At 39.6% G+C, this 19,468-nt stretch overlaps 3 protein-coding genes and 1 non-coding gene across 8 annotated transcripts in view; 1 reads left to right on the top strand and 3 right to left on the bottom strand.

Moving 5' to 3' along the window:
• The window catches only part of LOC114442187 (misshapen-like kinase 1), a 43,968-nt gene extending 38,503 nt beyond the window's left edge, over positions 1–5,465 (bottom strand). For all 3 annotated transcript variants that reach the window (XM_028415541.1, XM_028415542.1, XM_028415540.1), the window contains exons 1-2: positions 5,305–5,465; positions 4,437–4,502 (exon numbers count right to left, since the gene is read on the bottom strand). In XM_028415541.1, the coding sequence (XP_028271342.1) occupies positions 4,437–4,502; positions 5,305–5,361 (123 nt within the window). In that variant the 5' untranslated portion in view covers positions 5,362–5,465. The remainder of the gene's footprint in view (positions 1–4,436; positions 4,503–5,304) is intronic.
• A 2,182-nt stretch (positions 5,466–7,647) lies between these two features.
• Positions 7,648–17,320, bottom strand: LOC114443116 (beta-1,3-galactosyltransferase 2-like). 3 transcript variants are annotated; one of them, XM_028417037.1, is made up of 5 exons: positions 17,309–17,320; positions 13,263–13,446; positions 11,535–11,697; positions 9,990–10,244; positions 7,648–9,835 (listed from the first exon to the last, which is right to left on the bottom strand). In XM_028417037.1, exons 2-5 carry the CDS (start codon positions 13,286–13,288, stop codon positions 9,236–9,238), a joined length of 1,044 nt encoding a protein of 347 aa, XP_028272838.1. In that variant the 5' UTR covers positions 13,289–13,446; positions 17,309–17,320; the 3' UTR covers positions 7,648–9,235. The 3 variants fall into 3 exon arrangements, with proteins under 3 accessions (XP_028272838.1, XP_028272839.1, XP_028272837.1); XM_028417038.1 differs by lacking the exon at positions 17,309–17,320 and having other exon boundaries at positions 11,535–11,694; positions 13,263–13,558; XM_028417036.1 differs by lacking the exon at positions 17,309–17,320 and having other exon boundaries at positions 13,263–13,558.
• Positions 7,650–7,721, top strand: trnat-ugu (transfer RNA threonine (anticodon UGU)). Its single transcript has one exon. It is a non-coding gene; the product is annotated as a tRNA-Thr (tRNA).
• A 376-nt stretch (positions 17,321–17,696) lies between the features above and the next one.
• il1rapl2 (interleukin 1 receptor accessory protein-like 2) overlaps positions 17,697–19,468 on the bottom strand; it is a 155,130-nt gene continuing 153,358 nt past the window's right edge. Inside the window, exons 14-17 of the mRNA XM_028416914.1 lie at positions 19,348–19,464; positions 18,601–18,723; positions 18,212–18,451; positions 17,697–17,795 (exon numbers count right to left, since the gene is read on the bottom strand). Coding sequence (XP_028272715.1) covers positions 17,697–17,795; positions 18,212–18,451; positions 18,601–18,723; positions 19,348–19,464 — 579 coding nt within the window. The remainder of the gene's footprint in view (positions 17,796–18,211; positions 18,452–18,600; positions 18,724–19,347; positions 19,465–19,468) is intronic.

A 19,468-nucleotide genomic window follows, 5' to 3' on the forward strand; every position in this document is an offset into this window, starting at 1 on the left:
CTTACTCTCATCTCTCTGCATTTGCATCTGTCCCCTACAGAGCAGTCTGTTAGTTACATATGTGTACTTTGTGCTTGGACAGACTGCATCAGTGATAAACTCCTTTCCCCTGCAAAATCACTGTGGGAAGAGAGTTATTCAAAAGCTTACTTTCAGGCTACACTAAGATTTAGGTTAGTGAAAAGTCTGCTTTTACACATTTAAGAGGATTAAGAAGTCAATATAGGGTTGGTTTAGGGTTAGGGGGTTAGTCTGCAGGAAATTAATGTAAGTTGATTCATTGTCCCCTGAAACAATGAAAACATCGATGAGTGTGTGTGTGTGTGTGTTAGTGTGTGTGTGCAACAGCCATTTTTTTCTTTTTCGCTTTTTCATTCCCATGGAACCTTCACTGACTGGCACTAGAGTCAAAAGGGCTACACAGCTCTCCATTTAATGAATGCACATGCATAATGCAATATTACTCTAGTGTAAAGTATTTATCCATATATACCTTAAAATGGTGTAATCCTCTTTTATTAACCATTCCATCTACTATATAGCAGCACTGGTGTGCTTTTTTCTAATTATATGACATTTATAGAGTACAGAAAGGAGGTCAGGTACCTCTGTGGTTGTTGTAACTGTATAACTTCCCATATTCTCAATGTTCTGCTGGTTATCATCACAAACTATAGCTCTGTCCCTCATGAGGGGGCTGCTTACTTTATCACTCACCAGTTTTCATCTGACTCTCTCTCCCTCTTCCTTCCTTCCCTCCTCTGTCTCTCTGCCTTTCACCTCTGCCTTCCTTTTCCTTTGCCCTCTCTCCCTTTCCTCTCTTTTTCTCCCCCTTTGTCTCTCTCTCACTCACAAAACACTGGATCTCTAGAGTTTACTAGAAGATGGTTCCTGGTTCAAACCTCCTCTCACCACCAATCATCTTAGAAATAAAAACTTTGTTTTTAATTCAATCATAGGCAATAGTAACATGAGTAAGAGAACAGTAACGGTAAGTGGATAACGGAGAGGGAAGCAATGGTATACTGACACCAGAAAGATTTGAGGAAGTGCTAGTGATTCACTCTGGGAATAGTTTTACAGCCAGCTGTTTTACGGTTTCAACATGGTGTCATCTGAGTTGCACAGATACTGAAGTGAAACTCCAGAACAAATCTTTACAATAATGCTATGACTTTTGAACCTTATGGGGCACTTATACACATCTGACCATGCAAATTGCTCCATCTAGTTAATACTAATACTGTAACAGTAACACTTTTGCACATTGTAATTTATATAGCAATATTTAAGTCTTACCACAATCATTATGTTAACACAACCAGGGAAAGAACTGGATCAGCAGTGGTCTAAGTTTTAGTTTGACATTTTTATATTGTAAGATACACACTCATGCTTGCACACACACACACACACACTTAGGGAGACACAGGGCGTTTCCCTGTTTGCAAAAGGAACTTCCCTTCCCTGCAAGCCACTGCTACAAAGTCATCTGTGTGTGTGTCAGCCTGTGTGTGTGGTTGAGTGAGTGAAGAGAAGGTCAAATGTTAATCTTAAATTATTGCCACGTGTCACCTACTGTACTAGTTTTTCTGTATTGTTTGGCACTATTTTTGAGTTCAGGGTTTTTATCTGGGCCCTTTCAATCTACCTGTTACCAAAGTCTAGCTTTCGAGTCTGGACTGCTCTGTACTAACTGTCACAGACTCATCAAACACCACTTTAATTATACAATATAGAGCTTTTTAAATCCTCCCAATTCTCTGCAACTCTCTTTTCCACTTTCTATTCAGGCATTGCTTTCTCACTATGCTTTCAAGCAAACGTTGACTACATCTACATGGTGGTTTTTAATATGTAATTACCCTAATTATCAGTCCTTAAGTTGTGGTGAAAAGTGTAATCAGCAGTTCCTTATTTCTCAGTTTCTGATGCATTCTGTATGAAACAACGTGATTGTCTTCAGTCCTCTCCGGTTTCAGAGATTGATTGACATGATATCAGACTACTAACTGACAATAAGTGGATCAAAACAAATGTGCCCACAGTACATTGCAAGATGAGTCGCGGTAGAATACAGAAATCACTACAATTAGCTTCTGATGTGAGACACTGTTCAACTAAAGCTTTAATTTAAGTCACGGCTAATTGGCAACATAAACTGAAATGGGCTATATGCCATTTCACTAAAAAACAGACAGTGGATCACTGTAGTTTATATGAAACTGTAAATTACTCTGCTACACACATAAACACTCCTGCTCCACCTCCTTACTTTGCGTCTTCATTCTTAGATTCTTTCTGTTTGACTGTAGGCTCTTAGATTTTCCCATCCTGTCATAGCTGGCTTGCCCTGTTTTAAATTTCTTTACATGGAATACACAAAAGAGCTTTTCATAGGGTTAACGTTGCAACATTATACATAGTTCAGGCTATTTTTTTTCCAACTCAATTTTTATTCCTGAAAACCTGGGCCTGTGGTTTTCTAGGTATATGGTTTATATTTGTTTCAACCTACATCCTGCCACATCTGATTTGACTGACCTCATGTAACCCTGCCCATTGCTGTAACCCTGGGAATGCAAGGGAGGAGGCTGCATCATGTTCTGGCAGTGACACAGACTTGTCCCCACTGGGAGTGTTTTGTGTGCCAATTCTGTAGAGTTCCTGATTTGGTCATATTTAAGTGCTCACAAGTATTTTCAAGTGCCTGTCTTTAAAGTAATTCACATTTACAAGTGTGTAGATGGAGTTTTTGACCTCTTGATTCTCATGGCAGCTGCCTCGCAAAGGAAGCAGAGAGTCACTACTAGGACACCTTTGCAATACACTGTATAGTCTTTCTGCTCTGTAATGCCAAAGACTTATATACAGTACATATGCTGTGTATATATATGGTGACATATTGTAAAATGTTTCTTTAAAAAACAAACATTTAAGCCCCAAATTAGCTGTTGCTGACTTTCCTGTTCATCTCATATTGCTGCAGACTTTAATTGCAATGCAATAACACATATAAATAAACAGAGGAAAAGCCCAGATGCTGTGTCAGCATCTCCTGTACTCATGTCAATCCACAAGTGATTGTTTTCATAAGGGGCTGTGTGTGTGTGTGTGTGTTATTGTTCTATAGGCCCTGTTCCTGTCTTGGTTTCCCATGATGGAACTCACTCACACACACATGAAAAAATCTGCATTGTCCTTGCTGAGGTTTGATTGATTGCCTTATTATTACTTTGCCTATGGCTTTTCCCAAACAAAGGTATTGATTGACTGTGAATCCATTCCAAGTATGTCTGCTGAAGTTTGCAACTTGTCAATGAAGTTAATGCTGATTTTATTGAAGCAACTTCCTTGTATCATTTCAGGGTCCAGAATGACTTGATACAACAAATGTTAATTTGTCTGGAATTAAATTGTGCACAGGAAATGCACCAGTGCATCAGTGAATGTGAATCATAGGATGAAATTTGGGATTTTTTTTTACCCCTCTGTAAATTCACCCTGTGTAAAGGCCAACACAGGCCTTACTGTCCTGTGCATCCTTTGCAACATTTCCTCTCTCAGGAAATCAAATGGCAACTGAGGCACACATACCCACCCACCCTCTGTCTCATATTCACACACACACATTCTGAGAACCCTTCATGAACTTCACTTACTCTTTAATCCTTTACTCTAATTCAAATCCTCACAGTGAGACTATAAATCAAACTGGGAGCAATCCAATTATTTGCTGTACATATGCTGCATGAACCCTCCACCGTGTACAACCATACTAATTTCCCATAATTCATTTTGGCAAAATAATGTCATTTCACAACCAATATTGACATATGTTTATGTTGACTTTTTAATCAGGCACAACAAACCATCATAGAAACTGAGGCATCGTAGAACCTCTCATAACAAAAAGGTCTAAGCCACCTGTTGCACAACTATCATTCACCTATCATTTACCTCTGTTTTTAAAAGCCATAAACTGGAACCATTCCACATAGGTGTTGTAACACACAGTTTGTGGTATAGCAAAAGCATCTGAGCACTGGGCACAACCAGCTGCACAAGCCTAAATAAGACTAAACTGCAACCACAAACCACTCGAACTCTCACATACACAAACAGATATTGCGATAAGGAAGTGAACCACACCCAGGGCCTTTAAAAGATGCTGCAGAAGCATGTGTGTGGATGTGTAAACTGTTTGTAAGAAGTGCAGGTTATTTCAGTAACTGGAAGAAGATACATAGTACATTTTACGAGAAATGACGACAGCCAATAGTTAACTGTCAGCTATTAATATGAGCCATGTGAATAATGATCAGATGGGGAAGTGTGCGTTGTGTCAATGCTGCAGTTTGCAGTATTTTTAGGCTCTTTAATGTATGCAGAAGAAAAAAAAACAATGCACAAAAATGCATCATGTGAGTGCTCACCTTGTACACCTGACCGTAGGTTCCATTGCCAACCACCTCAACCAACTCAAAGATACCTGCTGGATCCTATAACAGGGTCAAGAAAAGAATACTGGTTAGGAGAGATGTGAAGCAGCTTCATCTTCTTCTCAGTGTAATGCAGGAAATACAGTAATTCAACAAAGTCATAATGCAATACCGTCATGCCAGGCAGAACTATGACAGTTTTATATACTCAGAGCTAAAGGAAGATGGAGAAGAACAATCCTTGGACTGGAGACTGAGGAAGTGGGACTGAAAATATGAAGCTACAAGGAATAAATAAATAGGTCCATGATGTTTTATTTTGGTTTTATTTTAGTTCACAGTGGCTTCTGTGTCTATTAAACAGTACCACCATAAAGTGTCATTAAGCACAAACATTCTTTAGGCACACTGCCAACAGTCAAGTACCATAAAATCAGCACACACTAGCAGTATAAGGAGGAGAAAGGGGTTTTTACAATTCATTTATCAGTATGTTTTATGCATTTTGTGAGTAAAGGGGCTTTCGACCACTTGTTGCACGTTAACTTTTCAGCAAAGGTTGACCAAAGGAAAATCCTGTGTAAACACTGAAGCCTGTAAACTTACACCAAACAGGACACAGGGCAGACACAACGCACAAAGTTACAGAATAAACCTATCGATATTTTACACGCCTGGTTAACACACACTACGTTTAGTGACAGTCAATAACACTGACTGTTAGAAAGGAGAAAACAAATCTTTGGCACAATGAAGTTGTTGCTTGAAACTGCCGTTAAGTTTCAAGAAACACCCACCACATCCTACAATGTTTACTCAAACATCTCGTTAAAAAAAAGGAAGACAACGTTTCTCTACTTACTCTCAAAGCAGCGAGGTCTATGCTGTCCAGACTTCGAGTGGTGTTTTCTCTCGACATTGCTGTCTGTAACTTTGTCAGCGTGTTGATGTGTGTAGACAGGACATGGACGGTCGGACTTTCTCCTCTACAAACTAACGGCTTTCTCTCCTGTTGGGTCCATTCTGAAGTTTAGCTAGCAGCGCCAAGCTAGCCAGCCACACACAACGCTTCCGGGTTCACCTTTCAGATTAAGAGCTTTTTCCGACTGTGATTTAGTTTTCTTCATAGATTTATTGTTGTTTCATTCACAGTCCCTTTAAACATGCAATGTCATTTATATAGTACAGGTTTGTATTATTATCTATGTATATATAATATAATACATTTTTATATAATTATTTTTGGGTCCAAATAATGCATCTTTCAAACTTAACTGTGAAAGTACCACCAAGCTGTTTCCGGTTATTTTCAAGACTACTGTGATTTACTGAGCACAGAGTTTGGCTTTGGAGAAGTCTGTGGTTTTTTTGTGTGTTTGTTTGTTTTGTTTTGTTGGTTTTGTTTTGTTTTCTTTCCTTAGAATATTTCAGAAATTAAAAATAAAACCAATAAAACGATAAAAAACGATGTATGTATGTATTTGCATGTTTGTTTGTTTATTTATTTTTTATTTATTTGTCTGGAATATGATGAAGATTTAATTTTAAAATAAAATGAAACATTTAAAATCTATGGAGGTCATATTGTGAGTTTAAGGGACTTCTCCAGATTTAATGCAGCTAGCAGTAAACATGTTCTCTATTATATATATATAGCCCACACCGCATGTTATATCATAGTAACTTCATACTAGGTCCCCAGCCAGACAAGTGTCAGCCAGACATCTGTATGACATCTCCACTGTGCAGCTAGCCCAGGCAAATGAGGCAAGCCAATTATTTCCCACAAGGTCAATATCATCTAAACCAAAATTACTACTAAAGTAAAACACAAAAAAATGATTTTATCATAATAATTTGCACTAAATCCAATAATATACTTAAAAAATATTGTGCACATCAACAACAGGTAGAAATAGAAGGTGGAAACAGACTTCAAATACATTTTACTTACTTTACAATATTTGTTTGCTTTACCTACATAATTGTGATTTTAAGTATAAAATGTGTTGAGAGTGATGGAGCTTGACATTCCAGTCTCCTGACTGAACCAGTGACTCACGTCAGGATGGTAAAATGAGGGTCATTATGTGGTAGAACACACACACTGTGTGTGTGTGTGTGTTGGGTGGGGAGAAACGGCAAGCAAGACTATGCTGGGACTATGCTGGAGTTCTGTGCAGGAGAATGAGAGATGGCAAGTGACTCTCTTGCACCTCGTGTGTTTGTGTGTGTTACTGAATGCGACAAATTAAGGAGCAAGAGGGGGGGAGAGGGTCGTAAGTGTGTGTGAGTTGTGTTGCAAGGAAGAATGGCCTCTCTGTGGTCTCACACAGTGGCCCTGTTCACACCAGGGTCAGCTGCCTGCACGCACACACGCACACACACACACACTCACACACACACACACACACACACAGATTTGTATCCAACTTAAACAAGACAACATTCAGAGAAACAATTGAATAAGAAAATTCCAGAATGATAGAGGCCATTTGTCCATCTCTCTCTCTCTCTCTCTCTCTTCCTCTAAATCATGACCATTTCTTTTTCTGGGTGTGTGTCTGTGTGTTGCTGTGTATTTGCAAATATTCAGCATGCAAGGCATTCGGTGTCAAGAGGAAGCTGACATTTCACTTATCTCAACCATTTCCTGAGGGCAGTTACACACACATATGTGTAACAAGCAGTAATATGTCAAGGCAAAAACATTTATTATACTTTTATAAATAATAATGCTAAATAATAAATTGACATTCTAATAAAAAGTGTCAGATCACATGAAATAGATGGATTAAATAGGCTGAAGACTTTTCACCAGTTACATTTTCTACCTTGACCTTATTGGACAATGGAAAAGTCCTATTTCAACTCAGTGCTTCTGTACACTTTGTAATCCACACCCCTTATTAAAATAGGCTGAGGACACATATTGTATGGTTTAATCCAGCATTCCACTGGAATTGCGGACAAATAAAAGTTTTCTTAATCTTAAAATGAGGAGTAGTTTGACTTCTGCTCAACTCCCAGAGCCAAACATGATTGTTTTGTCAACTTAGACTAAAAAGACTTTCTTATTTAAGTTGTATTTCTTAGTTTTTCTCTTTTAACTGAATTACTCTGCCGGTTTGTATTAAAACATTAAATGCATATATAACCAGCAAAGATTGCCAATCTGTGACAAGCATGAAAATACAATGGTGTGGTGGCGTGGTGGCCAAGTGGTAAGGCGTTGGTCTTGTAAACCAAAGATCATGGGTTCAATCCCCATCCATGCCTTTAAGTTTCTTTAAGCAATTTATATTAATAAATAAAAATAATAAAGTATTTCTGAGGGTGCAGACTGTCTGCTGTCTGCCTAGCATGTCCAGCTTGCCTTTTGTATGATTGGTGCTACATAAATAAACCTTGCCTTAAAATGTTGGGTTAGTCCAAGATCAGCCTCAGATCAGTCAATACACAAAAACCTGTCCTCATATATAACTTATAAAGATACAACACACATATTTGTCTGACAAAGTGAAAGCTCTCATCTCACCACTACCTGTTTACCACAAGAGAGTGCTGTTGCTTATGGTTACATGGCACTTTACTGATGGCTTGACAGTGTGGTAAGACCTAAGAGTCTTCAGATATCCATTTAGTCAGCATGTCCAGGAAGCTGCTTCTAAACTAATACACGTTTGAGTGGTTTACTTTCTGTACATGTTGTTCTTAGTAGATAAGTTGGTTTAATCAGAAGAAAATCTAATTTCCTTCTTTCAGTCTGATGGGGAAGCACTGACATCTGATTCAAAATGTGCTAAAATAATCGTTTAGCCATGCATTCATCCCTCATTGGTTTAATCTGTGTCTTTGATAATAATACACATTAGGGTTTATACGATTAGAACAGTTCTGCAGCTACATGTGATCCTTGTTTTGCAAATGCTTAAAAATAAGAAAACAGAATTAAAACAGCTGTTGTTCATTCATTACTGACCACAGTATCAGACATTTACACATGACACTGACGAACACATCTGTAGGCATCATAGAGGTTATTAAAGTTCAGGAAGGAATGTCTGCAGGAAACATTCAAGCATTTCACTGCAGCATTTGTGACATTATCATTCAAATCCTCTGTGATGATAATCCAGTTGTTGAGATCATTCACTTAATACAAAGGCAACCTTGTAGTAGCGCTATAGAATCCTCCTTATGACCTGGGGACCATGTTATCCAGGAAATGTTATGTGAGGTAAAAGCCACATGTAGCAGCTTGTACTGATGCATTTTTTGCTCTCTGATTTGAGCACTCTTCATACCTGAATACAAACTCTTTATTATCACAGTGTATACAGAGGATCGCTTGTGTACAACACAAGTATTTTTAACAGCCAAGGCAATGTATTGCACAAGAAAAACAAAAAATCTGCTCACATCACACTGTGTCAAATGTTGTTCTGCTGGTTGCTGATCATTTAATTAAACCAGCCAGCTAATTAAAAATACATAGGTTTCCCTGCAGATATATTGAACCTGGATTGTGCTTCGGCCTTTATTACCTTGGAAAGAATTCATATTAATGAAGTCAAAGTGCAGATAGTTCCATTCTTTGTCTGGAAAGGTGCCTGAAAATGCTCCCAGTCACACAGGTTTCAAGTTAATAACAATGTTTATAATTTAATTTGTGCAACACTTTTTTTTTGTTGTTTCACATCCTCATCAAATATTCACACTGTGAAAATAAGGAAAACATACATCATCCCAAACACAGTGGTTTTGTAGCTTCCACACTAATCGACTGTGGTTTAACAGCCACTCTGTGCTTGGCTCTGATACGTTCTCCATACATCCACGAGCTGCTGGGAGTTTTGCAGTATCGTTGTAATGACAGATGTCCAGTAACAGTCGCCCGTATTTTCAGGTACAGAAGTTCTAAACAAACCATCGTTAGGAGGATTTGTCAGTGTGATTCCTACATGCCTCATACAAAGACCCACGTACACATCCTCTATGTAAACAGCCTTAACGTGTGCAGATGCTTCCAGTATTTTTTTGGGTAGATCCAGTGAGAACACGTATCCCAGTCCCAGGGCGTAAGGTGGGTAGCTTGACTCAGGGAAGACAGAAAAAGGCATAAACCACTTTGAGTTGCTGTCTCGGAGTACAGCAGCATCCCTTACAACCCTCCCAGTCATGTAGAGATGTCGGGGGGTGTTCAGGAGCATGCCGATGAGGTTTTGTATATTAAGGAACATGTCAGAGTCAACCTTCATGGCATAGGAGGTTTTTGGGCAATGAGTACTGAGCCATTCAAACATGACCATAGTTTTAATAGTGAGGTTATTGTAGCTGTCCAAGAAGTCACTCTGGAGGATGTCATGATGTCGCTGGCTTTCAAGTAAGACCTAAGAAAGTGAGATAAGGAGACTGAGTGTAAAGCAAAGTCGTCCTCTAGTCAAGATCTCATACTTGCAGCAGAAATATCTGGCTCATTAAGCCACTATTTGGTGATGGGAAAATAGTACACTCTAGAAAACAAGCTTATGTTAAGAAACTCACTTGTTCCTGTGCTCCGTCTTGCTCTTTTGACACTCCCAGCAAGAAGTAGTGGCTGACAGGTTGGCCCAGGACTGTGATTTCACTCCCCCACGTGTTGCGGATTATGTCGCGTGCCTCTCTGTTTTGGGGTGCAACAGGGATAATAACAACCAAGAAGGGACTCTCCTGGTGACATCGATTCGGTTCATCCAATATGAAGTGGTACTGGTTTGGGTATGCCACAAGGTATGGTAAAGGTGAAGGAGATGAAGAGATCTGTGGAAGCAGGTGGTTGCATTGAGTCTTGCTAGTTCATATAGTGCAACTTATTTACATCAAAGCTTCGTCATGCACAGGTGAGAGCTGATGTCTCAGCCCTCCTCCTCCTGTTTAGAGGAGATTTTTCAAGTTTTACATAGATGCTCTCTTTGACTCCTCTTTCATTACATGTATGTGAAGATCATTCAGACTGTTTTGGTGGCAATGTAAAGAAAAATGTACGTTATTATGATGTTTCAGTGACGTATGTCTTTGGAAGTGTCAGCAGAACTGAGGGCTGCTGCTTATTTTCCTGCTAGCTTTTTTTAAAGATGTATTTTTCCTGCTGACATCTTTTGTGTGAGTGGCGTATGAGCAACACATTAGTAGCTCACAGGATGCATATAAGCTGTCCTTATCTCTGACTCCTTCTCAGATAACCCGAAAAAGCCTGCCCCTTAAAATTTTTGATGATGAATGACACATACAGGGTTTGCTAACACAGGCAAACTGTCTGCCACCGACTGTATCCAAAAACCACTGAATGGCCCTTTAAAGACAACATTAGATACATGTAGTGTGGTTAAGTTAAAGCTAGCTGGCTAAGATTAGCTTGCCCTCTCTGCAAATAATGTCTGAGCTAAGTCATTGCAAATTAGTCATCACATGATCATGTGACCACACTACATGTATCTAATGTTGTTTTTGGCTACAGTCAGTGGCAGACAGTTTGCCTTCAGCTTGTCTTATACTCGTTAGCGTGCTGACATACTATACTAAAACAGTGCCCATAATAAACAGGCATGGTAGCATGAGGTTTGTGTGGATATTCTTGCACAATTTATATCATTGCATGTAGAGCACCTCAAATATTCTATGCTTAGCAACAGAAAAGCGCTGCCTGACTATATCAAGATCAGCACTCAGAGTGTATGAACCCTGACTCTAATGGGTTGTAATTCAATAAAAAGACATATCACATTACATAATAACAGTAAGTGACAGGCAGACAGTGGTAGTTTTTAAATCTGCTGTAGCTCTTGTTTACAATTATGACGGCCTAAAATCCTCGCTTTCTATATGTTACATTACCCATACAGCAAGGCTTTATACCACACCTACAGAAAGAGTCCAGTTAATGCCATGATATTGCTTAAATTTGAGGCCTTCTATCTGGGTGTTAATCTCTTACAAGCTTGAAACATCCTGAGATTTACTAGAAAAGTTTACTCAACTCAACTCAGGGGAAAATAACCAGCAGACTAAGTAATCCTTATAGATGACATAGAGGACCATTAATATACTTACAGTAACATGTGAAGTAGTCAGGTTGTTGATGTTTTCTGTTTTCCAAAAGATTAAAGATAGCTCTGTGCTTGAGTTGAAAATTAGCATTAAAATTGCCACCATGAGGAACAGCGTCAAAAAACACAACCATCGTCTAGCTCGTGTCCGCGGAGTCTTTGCACTGCTGAGACAAGAAAAGGATGTGGACATCTTTAATGCCCCCTTAACTGCATATCAGAAGCACTCAACTAAACAGTTGCCAATTGGAATCAGGAAGCACTTAAGCTGAAATGGAAAACACTACCATTACATCATATTCTTCATGCAGTCTATACTGACCTTATTAATGCCATAAATGTAAGGCAGGGGTGTCCAAACCTTTTTCGGGGAGGGCCAGATTCGATAATGCGAAACTCTCCGAGGGCCAACAGTCCCCGATGTCATTATTTTAAACAATAAAAACTGCGTATGCTGTTTTGTAATATGTTACATCTTACACAGCAAACAAAAAAAAAAAAAACAAAATTTACAGCATACATTTAAAAGTTATTGACTCTACTGTGCAGGTGAGATCTGATCATATGTGGCAGGTCTGGTTTAGGAGCAGCAGCCTCCCCGGGCAGCAGGGAGCAATGAGCGTCCCTCTCCCTCTCCATCGTTTCGCTTTAACTTCTCTAACAGCTCCAGCATCGCTCCCTGCTGCCCGCTCCTGCCCGCACCGGGCAGCAGGGAGCGACACGATGGACAGGGAGAGGGACGCTCCGCTCCTGGAGCCCCCGGTACTCCGGCACGTTCCCCAGAGAGGGGCGCTCACTGCTGCACGGGGAGGCTTCTCTGGCCGGGCAGCCCGCTCCCATGCGCCCCGTCCATGAATTCTAATGGGGCTACTATACTACAACTAATAATTACAGTATTTCGTGCGCACGTTATACATAATTCGTGGCCACGATGTATTTCTTTTTTACCATGTCACAGAGGGGCCCGCGGGCCGTAGTTTGGACACCCCTGGTGTAAGGCATGAGAATGAAAATGAAGTGAAACTGAATATATCCTTTTCTCCCCCCAATAGTTATGTCACAAATGCTTTCCTGTTATTTAGAGCTTTTAGTTTGTGGTTAGACAGAAGAACACAGCTACGTGTGTCAACAGTTAGCAGCTAACACGTGTACAGAGCACACTGAAACATTATAATGGGAATATATCATCAGCTAACAATCAATAATTCTTTGTCAGTGATATATTTATATAAACATGGAAGTAAGACAAGGTTTCAGTTTACTTTTTCAAAGCTATACGCCTCTGCAGTGCATGTCTTCACGACGACAAGCAGAGACATGCCGTGGTTTTGTCTCAGCGCTCACTTGAGACATGTTTATCACTCACACTAAAATTCCAGGTTGTTATCTGTATTTGGCAGATCCTTCAGTTTAATAATTACGAATGTGTAATTCATACATAGAGGGGTGTGTCAGACTATATCTTCCTCTGGAAACTATAAGGATATAAACATTCAGTTCCTTTACAGCCCTATCAGCTACCGTATGTACTTTTTTCAAGGCGCAACATACACTCTGATGTTCAAACATGATATGCTATAGTACATCTGCTCTAATGTTTAACCTCCACTGCAATTAGTCTGCCCATTCCATTTACAAGCCCGAGATACTTTCAAGAACCACAGTCAGCCCTCAGCTTTACTGTGTCATCCTGTCAAATCAATACATATGAAATAAAAGAAACAAGACTTACCCTTTGGAAACAGAGCTCTCCAGCATTTTCGGAAGACAAAGAGTGATCACCAAAGACGTCTGTCATCAGTCAGTTTACAGACAGACAGCAGGTGAAAATGAGGATGTTGCTCTATATCTAAATGTTTCGTTGCATTGTGGTTTGTACTGTGTGTGTGTTCCACAAATGCACCAGCCTTCTTTTTCTTCTTGACACACAGTCAAGATACTCCTCTGATGGTAAGTGCTGATAAGCTGTGGGGAAAAAAAAAGGATGCCACAGCTGGAAGCGCCTTGCAGTACTGAAAGACTCCTGAATGTGCTTCAAGGAGAAGCATAGATAACATGACTGAACATGCTTTCTCACTAACTATGGCTCATAATTGCAACACTTGAACAGACATCACTCTCTCTACCATTCCTTCCTCTTGTTAACCATAAGGAAGACTCTGAGAAATTTGCAGAATGTAACCGTTGCAATTACTCAAGTCTCAAGTGCCTGTGTTGAAACATACAATATAAATAAAAAAAACATAAAAACACAGGTCTGCCAAGTTTATTCTGTATATGTCATGATCCACTGTTCTGTCTAGTTTCTTTAGTATTCCAATATTTTGTTAGATTTCCTGGTTATTTTGGAATCTTTGTACACTTCTAAAAACTAAATGGAACACTAAAATAACACCTCCTAGAGCTCAATTAATGAAATATTCTAGTTGAAAATCTTCATTCATTACATAGTGGAATATGTTGACAACAGAATAACATAAAAATGATCTAAATTATTAACCCATGGAGGTCTGGATTTGGAACCATACTCTAAATAAAAGTGAAAAATCACATTACAGGCTGATCCAACTTGAGTGGAAGTTCCTCAAGACAAGTCAGAATGAGGCTCAGTAGTGCGTCAGAATCAAGGGCTTTGGGTACGACCAATGACATGAGCATATCTATTGGTAGGACGCCAAGAACATAATTTAACCCTTCCTGCACCCAATGAGGATCTGTCAAACATTAGGCAGAAAGGATGAGAGCAGAGAAATGGTCTGTGGTCAGCACCTGCAGAAACTCTCCTTTATAGGGCTGTCTGGATAACTGCCTCTCATTTCCACCTGTTGTCTGTTCCATTTGCACAACAGCAGCTGAAACTGATTCACAATCAGTGTTGATCCTAACTGGACAGGCTGATTTCACACAAGTGTGACTGACTTGGAGCTACATTGTGTTCGTTAGGTGTTTCCTTTATTATTTTTAACAAGTGTATTTTCATGGTTCATGGTTGTTGTTTTTTTTTCTTGTATTTTTGTGTTACTGGACCTTTTTGGCGGATTAAATCTCATGTTAAGGTGTTAACCTACTCTTGTGTCTGCTTTTGGTTCTTTGTGACTGAGTCCTTACAGTATCACTACAACAACTTACTATAATTCACACATTTCAACACTGTTTGATAATAAAAGCCACCCTGCAACGATAAGGGATCTTTCTATTGCTTGTACTGCACCATCAGAAGGGACCTTATGTAAACAGACAAAGGAAGTGTTGAGTTCTAGCTGAAACATGCAGGAAGCAGCAGCAAATGATAAAAACAAACAGGGTGGGTACTCACAAGCTCATGTTAAAAAGTAAGATGAGTACATGATCCTTGTATAAAGAAATGTTATTTTGATTTTTAAAAACAAACAACTAAATCAATCAGAAGCATAAAGAATTCAAATGCTTTGCTGCCACTGTGTCTTGTATGGTGTTTTATCATGTCAAAGAACTGATAAGACCTAATCTGGGCAGCGGTGTTTTTCTTTGCTGACATCATCAGTGTGGCATATGAGGAAAGCATTAGCTGCTCACTGGTGTGGTAAGTGGCATGATTTCTGTAAACAATGATTGATATTTATGCAATAGAAACAACATAGTGCTGCTCTTATAGGCTTTTAAAACATGGTAGTTTCATAATTTAGACTACATAGATAACAATAACAGCTTAATCACTCACACTTAATATGTTTATCACCTAATCTATCAACTCCAGCATATGGCTGAGTTCCAACTGTATGTGCGCACGTTAGCAGGCTAACATGCTGCACTCAAACAGAGCACATAATAAACAGGCCTGAGAGCATGGGCATTGTGTGGAGGGTATGTTTACTGATCACTGCAAATATAGTTAAGGAGGTTTGGATTGACCTGATTTGAGAAACAAATGAGATTTTGTAACCAACGGCCAAAACTTAATGTCATAATTTAAGTCATATTACTTTGTCTATCCAAATATTTATATTGTTGCAAAGCACAGATTCATTAGTTTGTCTGTTTAGAGTGACTATGACAAGCAGATTTATTAATAAATCTAACGGGAAAGAGGAAGTGGACTGAAAATGAAAAAAGAAGCAGTGTGAAGGGGCTACATGAGGAAGGTTACATTTGAAAGCATGAGACAAGAAGCAAAAGAAACACAAAATGAGAAGAGATAATAAGAAGAACTGCTTAATGTGTCAGACAGTAGGCATCCAAAATGTATAAAACAACTCATATCATTTTTATTTGCTTTCAGTTAAATTAGTTCAACCAATATATCCAAAGAATAGTCAAAGAAATGAGCAGAAATTAAGGACAACCACTATACTGTATATTGCCATCGAATATTACAACTCAAATAATTAATTATTGTATCAAACAATCTCAAATATCCAGAATTCATTGGTTCTAATACGACAATGACAGTACCTTTGTGTCAAAACATTATCCACTTTGCTTAAATATTATGGTAATAATCTTGTTTTTTAAAGCTCACAAAGAAGAATGTGGTCTGATTCAGCTTGGAGTATAGCTTTTTATGCAGTGAAGCCCTCTTTGGCTGACTGGTAGTGGTCAGATTCAAAACATCAGTCCTTTAGCAGGGTTGTACTGCCATGAGACATACATTCATCCATTCATTCTATTACCTTCCCATCCATCCATGCATCCATCCATGAAAACAGTAACAGAAGAAAAGCAGAGAGCAGCTCGAGAGCACAAACACACACACACACACACACACACACACACACTTAATGTGGGCGTTTAACAGAAACCGAAGGGAACAAATCACTGTCATGTATCCGTCTATACATAAGTGATGGAGGCTGTACAGAGATTATTGTAACAAACAGAGGGTAAAAAAACAAAGCCTGCAAAAAAGTCTCACTCAAGAATCAAAACTCTTAAATAAAACATCATAAAATAAATAATAACATGTCGTTGGAGGGACACCTCTTTTTTTTCCAGTTTTTTATCAGAATGTCATGGCCGGACAGAAAACAAATATACTGTATCAACATAACATGTTAAATAGCCTCCGTATTACAAGAGGCTGCGACAAATGGTTGTGTCATTTATTCTTTTAGCTATGTTTATCTGATTCAGTTTTTTTTTTTTATCTAAACGGGTGTTCATGCAAATACAAAAAGCCAAGTCCTTTACACTGTTATCTCTGTGGTAAAAGTTCATCTCTGGGCCAGTTTGCATCCTGGAGATGTGATGATGAGCTGGCTGGTTTCCAGGCTCACTGTGCCTTTAGGCGAACTTCTAGCTTGAGTACTAACTAGCCTTTAGTATGGCTGGTTCATACTACTACTGTGGCTAGCCTCCACCTCCATCTGTGCTTTCTCTCCGGTTACATTCCTTTACATTACTTCATCTTATTCATGATGAAATCCACTTTTGTAAGTCAAGCAGTTCAGCTGCAGAGCCAAACCAGGTAGCTAGCTGTAATATACGAGGTTGACTAGTCGTTTTAAGGTGGTCTGGTATTCCAAAATTCATTGCTTGACAAGCTGCCTAGTCAACAGGTAGATTGATGTTCTGAGAACTCAGTTGAAGAATGACTGGCTTTCAGAGAGTACGCTACGTTTTGTCTTTCAGTACTTCAACAGATGACAAATCAACTGGTTTTCACCACAGCTGGTGTGTGAGCTGACATAGGAGATGATGATGTCCAGTACTACAGACATTCTCTGGTATCCAGTACCTTTACGTCTAAAGTTCTTTAATCTACACATACCCGTCTACAAACTCAGCAGTCCACTTTTCTACCAGGACACACAGTTCAGTGGCATTCCGTTCCCGTTGCCATGGCTACTCATGTGACATCCCATTGGTATCAGTTTGTAACCGGTTAATAGGTCCAAACCTAGAGTGCAGTCATTTTTACAATCTGAATGTGTCTGTCTGTGGCTGGTACACCCACAAATGTGAATCCATGTCCTGTGCTGTCTTTAAGAAGTCATTTCCTCAAATAGTGGGATAAAGTGGCCCAAAAGCTGTCTGCGGGCGATCTCTTCTAAAAATCCATCCAAGTCTGTATATAGTCCAAAAAAAAAAAAAATCCCAATGAAAACCAGTTGACCAACCAGCCTCCTCTAAACCAGTGCAAAGCAGTTTGTAAACTGGTCTGTGATCCAGGACCAGTCAAGCAGTCCATTTACCAGATATCAGAGCTTAGTTCTCTGCTGGTGAGTGGCACGAAGGTGCTGTTCAGGTGGAGGTCGGGCTTCTTCCCAAGCGTACTGCTCTGAGGCACCTGGGAAACACACAGCACCACAGTGATCAGCACCAAATCTCCCCACTAACTACTAGCAACAATCTACAGCTAAAATAGAAAACAAGTGCTTTCTTCTATCACAACATTACATGCCAATAGTGTGCCATAGCTTATATATGACAACTATACTGCATGTGATTACTTCCCACTCTCTTAGAAAGATTTAATATTTCTGGTTGGATACTATTATCTATCTATATTCTGTTTTATCCAAACAGACCTCTTGTTCCCCAGTGAACTGCTCTGAACCCCTGGGGAGAAAAGAGGGCTTTTATTTTATGCAGCAAAGAACAACATGGATATTAAAAACAGAAAAGGATACACTGTGCAGATGTTGGATGATAGAAACTAAACAAAAACAACAAATACACAAGCACCATCATTTGTTCTCCCACCTGTCCATTCAGCAGTGTCATAGGGATGTTGCAATAGACATGGCGCCCCCCAGGGCCCAGAGTGGAGAACTGCACTGTGGAAGGAGGCGGGAGGGGAGGCGACATAGAGGAGGGCTGTGTGGGAAGCTGGAACTCATAGCTGCGACAGAAATGCCGCATCTGGGCTGCTGTAGCAGTGTGACCCCCTCCTAGTGGCAAGGTCATCTGGTTGTAGTCTGGGATCTCTGTTGCCAAGGCAACCTGTGGTTACAAAAAAAAGTAGACTTACTGATCAACTTCTTCATGCCAATATTCTGGGGAGGGTTTTAAGTCTTAATCTTTAGACTGCTTTCAGAAACACCGAGCCTGTATGCAGTTATATGTGAAGTAAAACATAACCAGTAGCTAACCTGATGATGCCCATGGCGACTGTCATTAGGGGGTGCAAGGGAGGCAGAGGTGGTTGTCATGGCAATGGTGGAGACAGTAGTCTGCAGGTCACCAAAGAGTCCCTGTTCACCAGAGTCCATTACCTGTTAAACAAAGAAGCACAAAAGGGGTCAAAGGGGTCCAAACACCTTATTACCATTCAGTGTGCGTTACTGCGCATGATGAAAGGATGAATTCTTCAGTATTCACGAAGCACGAAATCGAATACATTTCTCTGCTGTTGATAAGCAGCCTGAATGAACGTTGGCGCAGTTCCTCTCCTACCATAAAGTGACACTTCAGGCATTAGAGGACATTAAAATGATCCTAATTGTTGCAGCTGTATAATTTGTTCTGTATTTGTTCCTTGGTTATTATTATTCATCAGTGCTGAGCAGCAGGAGAGCATTTGCTTATCAGGGCATACACCACCTGAGGTGTTAACACATGGTAAACATGTACACAGTTTGCTCACTGTGTTTCCAATTTTAATACATTACCTGTGTTTAGCAGACATATCAAAGGCCATCTGTCTGTGCTGAATGTATGCTCCTCAGGGGAAAGCACATTTATAATGTGATGTTTGGCTTCTGGACATATAATGAGCATAAAGCAGGGCGTATTTTTTCTATTTGCACTTACAACACTGATGGTTATGTGTGGCTGAAGATGAAGAATTTTAGGAATTTAGTTGTTTAGACACAAAAAACATCTATGGTAGTTCATACCTGGCGTCTGGACAATGTCTCTCTGCGTTTAGCAGGCATTTCATAGACCACTTGTTTCCAAAACTTAGACGACAGCTCATTGCTCTTAGGACCCCTCCACTTGATGATGGATAACACCTGA

The sequence above is a fragment of the Parambassis ranga genome, chromosome 10 (assembly GCF_900634625.1).
Source record: "Parambassis ranga chromosome 10, fParRan2.1, whole genome shotgun sequence".
NCBI lineage: Eukaryota > Metazoa > Chordata > Actinopteri > Ambassidae > Parambassis > Parambassis ranga.